At 34.1% G+C, this 9,846-nt stretch overlaps 1 protein-coding gene across 2 annotated transcripts in view; it reads left to right on the top strand.

Moving 5' to 3' along the window:
* Positions 1–6,450, top strand: part of zbbx.L (zinc finger, B-box domain containing L homeolog) — a 93,318-nt gene extending 86,868 nt beyond the window's left edge. For both annotated transcript variants that reach the window (XM_018263738.2, XM_018263739.2), the window contains exons 18-20: positions 4,506–4,748; positions 5,302–5,407; positions 6,098–6,450. In XM_018263738.2, the coding sequence (XP_018119227.1) occupies positions 4,506–4,748; positions 5,302–5,407; positions 6,098–6,209 (461 nt within the window). In that variant the 3' untranslated portion in view covers positions 6,210–6,450. The remainder of the gene's footprint in view (positions 1–4,505; positions 4,749–5,301; positions 5,408–6,097) is intronic.
* Positions 6,451–9,846: the final 3,396 nt, after the last annotated feature.

Below are 9,846 nucleotides of genomic sequence, written 5' to 3' on the forward strand. Positions count from 1 at the left end.
TGTTCTCTCTTTAAACTATTCATATGTAGTTTATCATGCACTTCAGATATATATCCATCCATTTTAAGCTCAGGCCACATGTTAAATCTCTCACAGTGTGTCATTTATGCAAAGCAATTTCATCTTTTCCAAATATATCTCATTCTCTCCCAATATTCTTGTGCATTTGTTCAAATGAATAGGCACAATTTGGTTTAAAAGGAGGCACCCCCCTTTAGCCCCTCTGGACTGAATAAACTAATTTCCTATACCCCTTTTTTTTAGCTTTAGTAGATTTTTTTATGGACTTTGTCATAATACTAACAAGGTTGGGTTGATATGCTGAAAACCTGAGGCTGTCTATGGTTATTGCTTTATTGCTTTTTTGATATACTTCCATTTTTTGCAAATTATGTAAATGTCAATGTTAAAAATTATATTTATATCACATTAGACATTTGGATATTAAAAAGCAGATGCATTATTCTTTCTGCAATGGAAGTTCTTCATGCTCCCATAGAAAATAATACATTTTAGTCAGATCTGAACTGGACAGGTGATTTCAGTTGGAAAAGAGAATTGGAAACGTCTAAACGAAATGGGCACAATGAATGTAGCACTGAAACATGACATATCTTATCTAGTATAGGTCAATCTAAAAACAACTGGACTTGCTGAGTAATCAATGAAGACGTTTCACTACTCATCCGAGCAGCTTCTTCAGTTCAACTGACTGGTGTGGGAAGTTCTCGGCATATAAATTCTTCCACTGATCCAAACACAATGGCACATTGTAACTCTTCAAAGAGGTGACATCTGAAGAAACTCACAGAGGTGTTGATTCTGTGTAGTTGTGATAGGATTATCATGCAACTCCTAGATACAGGTGTTATGACCTGGATGAATGAAAATCTTCATAGTCATGACATATCTTGTGATACTGTATCGACCACTTTGAGAAATCTACTAACCATTTCTAGAAACTTGTTGCTTTAAAAACAGGTCCTTAAATTGCTGAATGATATATATTCTTTATGTTAAACGAAACTCATACTACCCATATTTAAAAATTCTAAGGAGAAGTCTGTAATAATGTCACATTATATACTGTACGTTGCCTGCTGTACTTCTAAAAAAACTTTAGCAGATAGACAACACTGAGCATCACATTTTTTAACTAAATGACTAAATTACATATTTCATTAAACCTATCTGTATTCTTGACGTGTCACATAGCTTGCTTGGTTTACATTTTTTAAAGTTAAATTTAAAAAAAAAAATAGTTTGTTGGTAGATCACAACCCTACTTGCCTACCTCAGTCTGCTGCAGTGTAAGTTTGAACTGTGAAGGCCATCTAATATGATCTTGCACTAGACAAATATCCTGAGCTCTAGACCATATAAGATCTCATTAATTGCCAGGCTGAAGAGACATCAAACAACTAGTATTGAACATTATAACCGAAACTTAGTCTTGAACAGTTTTAAACAAAAACACGTTTTTAGCAAAACTTCAAGAAAACGTGGGGTACTACACAGGGAAGGTAATGTCAATCAGGCCTGTAACATCAAGTCCTGGGCCTATCTTCAGAAAGTTCACTAAGCTTAAAAGACAGAACCAAGGCTGTAACCCAAAAAGCTTTTAAGCGCCTTTACCTTCTCAGCAGACTAAAGCATTGTAGAGTCAACAATGGGAGTGATTACTGCTTTTTATCAAATCCACCATCTTTTCTTGCAACATGAAAGCGCTTGAAGCATATTGTATGATAAATACTCAGCAGAACAAAAATGATTTGCACTGTAAAAAATATGCATATCTTTTAAAATGTAACAACAAATTTTCCTGGCAACACCAGGTACCTCAGCTGGTATAGAAATAATACAAATGAAAATGTCACAAAATTATCAAATAATTAACAACCTAAAATTGTTTGCAGAATAATTAAACAAAACAGAAATCACTTCCTTTCCATAAAAAAATAAAAATGCACATTTTTTATGAACAGCCTAAAATATGCAAATAGTTCATATAACCGGAACATATTGGCCCTACATATATAAACATTTATTCATTTATAAGAATAATTTTTATGCAACTCAAAAAAATTTACAAGCAAATTGAGGTATTCACAGATTCACAGGTTGCAGGCACACTGAAAGTTTTCTTTGCCAGTGGAGACCACAGAAATCACCTCTTTCACCTGACTGAATACAAACCACACTAAAGTACAATTACTGGTGGTTATTGACATGAGATATTTTAGTGTGTGTTTTCAAAACATGAATTGTCAGTACACGAGTTGAGAAAATGCCCTGTGTGATTTTATCCTAACTTCTCCTAAAATATAAACATAAAGCCATAACAGGGCACATGATATACCCTAAAGGCTTATTAATAATATAGAAAGGTGTTCAGAAGTCATTGCCTGCACTCCATGTCACAGTGGCATCTAAGCCCTAATTCTTTATTTGCAAGTACTCTCCATTCATTGATGCATGTCACTGTGGGAACCTGAGAGCTACTCCCACCTTTGAGGTTGCAGTGGTTCCAGTGTTTACCTGTGTCAACAGGTGCAAGCAATCTTTAAGGAAAGGGCTTGGTGCCCTTCGGGTAAAATGATGACATGATTAGTTATCTCACGCAGGGTTTCCTTAAAGATTGCTTGTGCTAAAAGGTATCAGCAATCCTAAATGGCCCCTTAGTCTGAATAACAGGTGGTTGGCAGAGACATTAGGATGCATTTAATTAACTAGCCACTGTGAGCAAAGTTTTTTTCATCATGGATGTAAATGCTATTGCAGCTCCATCAAAAATCTGGGGCAATTATGCCGAATCGATGAGTGAAATTTTTCAGAAAGTTTCGCAGCTAAAATGATGCCCATAGACTCTCATCAAAATAAATTTGTTGTGCGTCAAAAAAATCTTGACACACATAGACTTTAATGCTTTATGCACATTTTGACCAGATTCGACCATTACCATGAATATTTTCTTTTTGCTGTCAGTTCTGGTTTTGAAGTGTGCTTGACATCTAGTATGATTTTTTAGGCACAAGTGCGCTGCTTCTATTGCGACAAGAAGCAAAGAACCCTGGAGCTGCTGCTTGGTCAGGAGGTGGCAGTAGCTCTAGGTTTCCCCTATACCTATAGGCACAACAGCACCCAATTCAGAACAGAAGGCAGAAAGGACTGAGTTGTGCCAACCAAAACTATACAGAAAGATGAAGAGCGTATATTGATGCAGATACCTTTAATAAAAGTGGTTTTAGGCACAACCCACTGCTGGGTAAAGTGCAACTTGCCCACATCTCTTGCGGATGTAAATGCGCCCTATTGCCTTTTGCATGAATTTTCATGCAAAAGTCTAATTTTTAAAATGGGGGATTTGTCAGTCTGAAAGAGCAGATCCAAGCTTTACATTTTGATTAATAATTGTATGTCCTGCTGACTACAACCTTAATTGCAAGTAGTTCCCAATTAGACAACCACATTTTTGAAACCACACTAATTCCTTGAAAAATAAACCCTACCTCTGATATTATAAAACAGACAAATTATTCTTCACATTAATTATAATTTTTAAAATGTGTCTGTTGTGAATATTGAGCATACATACATTCTATGTAGTGTTCTTTTAAAATATTTAAAAATGTCTCATTGGTATACATGCTTAGTTTTTTTTTATAATGTTTTGAAATCACACTTCTATTCAATAACTCACTCTAATAGCCTAGAAGCTATTGTCGATCATAACCATTAAAGAAAGGTAGTAGATAGGCAGAATAACTTTGGCCTTGATTAAATTATATGCCCAGGAGGCAGTAGGCCACCTTTTGTTCCTGCAACTGTTACCTACATTATTCTTTGCTTCAATAAAGATTGTTACTAACAATATTTTATCATTTACTTGAGGATTATTACTCTTATCCATTATTTAAGCAACATGGATAAAATTGTAGCACTGCGTACTTCAGCCAGCGGCTCTCTCATAAATCAAGTATAAAGCAATATAAGGAACTATAAATTCCATTCGGTCTCTCTTCTTATAAGTACACAATACCTCTACCTTGCATGATAGTCAAATAGAATAATTCACTTCCTATTAAATTAAATTTTATATATATATATATATATATATATATATATATATATATATATATATATATATATATATATATAAACATATATATATATATATATATAAACATATATATACTAGATAACGTTGAAGCAATTGAGTAGCTTTTTAGTTATCAGTGTGCCCTGCTTTTTACATTCAAAAGTATAGTAACAGTAATTTTTTTACTTTTTAAAAGCAGCTGTTCTAACCAGAGTTATATTTGCATTTATCTGAATCACATTTAATATCAAACATAATTCTACATTTGCCTACAATAGCAAAATCTAAAGCCTGTTTACCAAAACTTGCCACTTTAGCTACAGTACCTTTTTGACACGCGGGTACTTATTTAATAGTATAAATATTTACCTTCTTATTCATTTGCAGTATTGTGTTATATTTTCAGGTAGTCATTCTGTAAGAGCTTATTCAGCAAACTCTAACTCTATAAGCAGGACATCAAAATCAAATAATACTCCACGGCCAAGCTCTGCAGCAGCAAGACCAATATCAAGAGCAGCAAGTGAGATTTCAGAAATAGAATATATTGACTTGACAGATAAAGATGACCCACTCTTGGAACGTGCAGAGGAACAAAAGGTTCTTGCTGTCTTGAAAAAAGAATTGGATGTCTTACAAATTGATTCAGGTAATTAACTGACTGCTCTTAGGTGGGACAGGCTGTGAGCAGCTTCTAATAAATATACAGACCAGGGTAAGCTTTGCTAAAATTGCTTATTTATAAAGAGGGGTACTACATTTGACAAGTGCAGTTCCCCATAGCAATAGTTTTTCACTTATCTGAATGCAAGGATCTCATTGGCTGGTATGGTGGATGCATTTGTCTGATACCCTGCTGTATGCATATCCAACAGATCTGGAGAAAAAATACATGTACAAAACACAAATCATGTTTTAATGTTTTTTTTTAATTATCATTGTCTTGTCGTCATATTGAAATTAAACATATACATTTTAAGATAAAATACATTTTATGGAAGGGGGAGTTGCAGTAGTTATTCCACCTTCTCACTTATTAAAATGGGCCTCTGTAGAACAACCCTATAATGGTATTACATTACATACTATATAGACAAGAAGGTTTATTGTCATCTCTACTGCATACAGAACATACACAACAAGACAAAATTGGAAAGTTACCATATTTTCCTTCAGTTAACAGTAATTTAAAACTCTTACAGGCATGAATGAATCCTGGCATCAAGGAAATTCTCACAGTTCATTACAATTCAGCCCACCAGGCGAAAGTTTAACCCATTTCAGTGAAACCTATCAAACCAACCATAGGTATGTATGCTGTAAGTCACCTGTGTCATTGTTTTGAAAATGTGTTTACTACATAAACAAATCATTACATTAGTAAGTTCTTGCAAATTTAGAACTGAGTGCATGTTGTTATGTTTTAAATCCAACTTGAGGCATCATTTTATCTATACAGAGGGCTTAGGGCAAGTCAACCCTTTATATTCGTTTAGCACTATATTACAACTACCCTGATTTGAAAAGTTTTTACCCGTGTAAAGCTTATAAGGGTAATTTAAGACCATAAGTGAAGTTGCACTAAAATGGATGCAAATTTTGGTGCAACTTATTAAAGATCCAAACACAGCCCTTTACATGTGCGTATTTGGGAGGATTTGGATCCGGACACCTTGCTGCTCTGCATTCATAGTTCCCCAGATATCATTTTGAAAATATTATACTTTTCTAATTGCAACATGAAACTTTTTTTGTAATTCCACAAAAATGTATGAATTATCAGGTTTATTTATCGAAATTGACAAATTTTCTTAAAGTTATGGCCAAGTCTTTCTTTTACTGGTTGGTTAATACTTCAAACTGGTGGTCGCACAGGGAAGCTATCCACTACTTTGTAATTTGGCATTTTAGTCTTATAAGCCTGATCTAGTAGAAGCATAAGCCTTATATTATTTGTAACAAGTCCAATTTGTTCTTTGATGACTCTTTTTTTTCCAGCATGCCCGTGCGTACAAAAGGATCCCTGGAAAGTCATGATGAAGAAAGTTATTCAGATGGTGGTGATGATGATGCTCTGCAGGATAGGCTTAATGTGCTGTCACTTCAATAGAATTTAGTTCCAAAGCCCTCAGAAGAATTGAAAGTCCTGTTGATTTTTCCATTTTCTATTGATTTCATACTGTTTCTTAATTTCTCATGTGAATCAGTTGCTTTTAAAGACTTACATGTATGAAAATGTATTTAGGTATTTATGAAATTATTCACTCTGCTGTGAAATTATTATTTTTATGGGGTTTGTTCTCAGCATTTCATTTAATGTTGCTAATAATATTTTTTCAGTTTCTCATTCATTTATGGAGTCTTTTTCATAATGGTGCTCTGTAGGTTGTCTTATCCATTAATAGTGACTTAATGAGTTGTTATCCAAGGGAATTGCATGGCAGCAACTAGTGGTGATATTGTTAGTGTATTGTTTAACTCCAAAGTATAACAACAATGCTCAGTGTAAGGCTTATATCTGCAATCCATTTTACTTGGGCAATGTTTTGGCCAATTGTCACCAGCATTGGATGACAGACTCCAGATCTTGCTGTTGAAACTGATACCTGCCTTATCCTTATTCACTAGTGACAGTAGCACACAATCCGCTATTTTATTAAGACAAACACTATTTTATTTACTTTGATCTTTATCAGTTCTCCAATCAAAAAATATATAACGGTATGTTGATAAGTATTTGCAAAAAGGAACTGGTACAAGAATGAGCGATACAGACCCGTAATTGGTATATCCCGTATGATACAACAAATACGATACACAAATGTTTCATTATGGGGTTTATTTATCAAATGTCACATTTGTGAGGTTTTTTTCTACCTCAAATAAACTCACAACTCGAATGCTTACTTATTTATGAAAAAAATTCGGGAAAACAGTTGAATCAAACAGCTCTAGGCAGTATTTTTAAACTGCAATGTGTTTATTAGCAGTGTAGGCACAATACGGGGCACATTTACTTAGTTCGAAGGAATAGAAAAAAAAAAAAGTTCGAATTTCGAATGTTTTTTTTGGCTACTTCGACCATCGAATTGGCTACTTCGACCTTCGACTACGACTTCGAATCGAACGATTCGAACTAAAAATCATTTGAATATTCGACCATTCGAAGTCGAAGGATTTACATTCGGCAGTCGAATATTGAGGGTTAACCCTCAATATTCGACCCTATGTAAATCTGCCTCTACATGTTTGTGGCAAAGCCCTTTATCAAGTGTGATAACTTGATAAAGGACTTTGCCTAAAACATGTAGTGTGCCTACACTGCTAATAAACACATTGCAGTTTAAAAATACTGCCTGGAGCTGTTTGATTCAACTGTTTTCCTGAATATTGTACCTTACGGTGTAACACAGACACCTGAATATGCAGCCACAAGGAATTGAACATTGGAGCCTGAACCAAAAACTACTTTACTATTATTTATGAAAAAAACTGATTGTAAAAAATGCGATTGAATGCAATCAGGAAGAAAACACAAATACCTCAAATTTATCGAGTTATAGGCACAGGTAACCTAATACATAACAGTTAAGCTTTGCCAAATACAATGGTGTTTTATCTGTTATCTACTATGTAACCTGTGCCTTTCCAGCTTGAATGGCTGCCCCCATGGCTACACAGCAGCTTGTATATATAAACTATGGTAATTTTTCTGAAGCATACATGCTAGTTTTACCAGTGCAGAGCAACACTACATTATACTGTATTTTAATTACTTTGATGCACTTTCAGTTTTTGTTGCTACTGTTCCTTTAAAAACAGAGGAGTCAGAGTTGGAGTTGGTGGTGCCATAATCTGAGGAGTTGGAGTTGAAGGATCTATGTACTGACTCCACAGCCCTGTTCACAAGTCTGTTATTCTCATACTTCATCAGTGGCTCTCAAAGGCTCATTTGCAGTACAACTGAAGCCTCAGTGTACTCCTTGTTCTTCATTCGTTTTAATTTAAGGTTAAGTTAGGGCAAATCAATTTTATGATTATTCCCCTTAAAACGAGTGCGTCAACACACATCACTTTACATGCAGTGTATGGATACACATTATTAAGAATCTGGGGTGTCATACACAAATATCCACAAGCTTTTCAAGTTATCAAGCTCTAAATGATAATCAGAAACATTTGCATCATCATATGGTGATTGCATTTATTTCCTGTAAAACAAAACAACTCTATTTCTGGGGTTTAATTGAAAGTTGCAAACATGCAATTTCATAATGAGTAATACGAAACATCTATAATCTCTGTGATTGCAGTCCTTACATATGAGTATATTAAGAGCACAGTTTTACTATTTTGACAATATGAATTTTATTACTTCCATACTACACAACTTGTTATCTCAAATACATGTTTTAATATAGATTTCAACATGAATAATTAAAGGTTTGGTACATAAATTCAAACATATTTTTATGAGCAATATTCTAGATCTGGATATTTACAAAAATTACAAAAATACAAAATCTGATGGATTAGGGGAATAAAACATCTAATGGTATGTGCTCCAGTGCGGGATGCTGATAATGACCACTATTTTCAGCATTAATGAACACTCCCATGAGTACACGGTCAGTCGTAGTAAACATTGATAAATCAGGAGGTGCTGCAAAAACCCAAACCCTCTATTTTCTGTTTTAAGATGGGTTCTCGTATTTCTGCAGTCAGTTCTCTTATCTTTGGTCACCTGTCTACCTAAGGTTTGTCTATTGTATGATACAAAGATAATTTTGAAAAATTAGTCCTAATCATATACAACTACCCCACAGATATCTGGATTTCACTGTGTAAGATAAAACTCGAGAATAATGTCAGGTAACATAAATTTAAGCCAGCTGGTTAAACTCGGTAAACTGCCTTTGTTGCTCACAGTTGACCCTTGCAGTGGCAGGTCCTAGGGCAAAACAATGTGAGACCTCATTGTATAAATTACAGCTCTGTAGCTTTAAATGCTGTATGTATCTATTAGTGTATTTTGTTCAATTACATCTATCATCTTGTAGTATATATAATATGGGATCTCTTATCTGGATGGAATCTTTTAACAGGATGACCATCTCCTATCAAGTCCATTTTATTTAATTGGTAATATTATCTGGTGAATCATAACCCATATAATTGTGCTTTAATATCTGAAGGTCTTTCTATTAGTGTAATATATATATATTTGATGATATATTGATGACCAGTGTACAGAAGGCTTTCACAACTGAGAAGTTAATGCTAATACTATCCTTAACAATTTTGTTTCTTTAATGCGTAATTTCCTGTCTATGCTGTTCTTTAATAATATTCTGATATACATTTAAATGTAACAATTTCTAACATTATACACCTTTCTCAGTACCATTTTCCCACTGTATATCTAAAATGATATGGTCCCTTTATGTACCACCAGTAATGATTTTGAACAAGAAGCGTACGTTCTGTATAATCTGTCAGGTACCAGATATATGCAGTATGTCATTCTGAAGCTCTGTTCTCTTTGGCCTACATTGAGAGAACATTAGCTGACTTTGCTAGAAACTTAAACCATTTTTCATTGTAAAGGAAAACTATTCCGGAAAAAAAAAAATATATATGTATTTTTATGTATATGTATACTTTTATTTAATACATTTCTAAAATAGATCAGGTCAACGTTTCAGTCTCTGTCTAAGACCTTTGTCAAGACCCAAATGTTTAATTAA

This window comes from Xenopus laevis, chromosome 5L, assembly GCF_017654675.1.
Source record: "Xenopus laevis strain J_2021 chromosome 5L, Xenopus_laevis_v10.1, whole genome shotgun sequence".
Classification (NCBI taxonomy): domain Eukaryota; kingdom Metazoa; phylum Chordata; class Amphibia; order Anura; family Pipidae; genus Xenopus; species Xenopus laevis.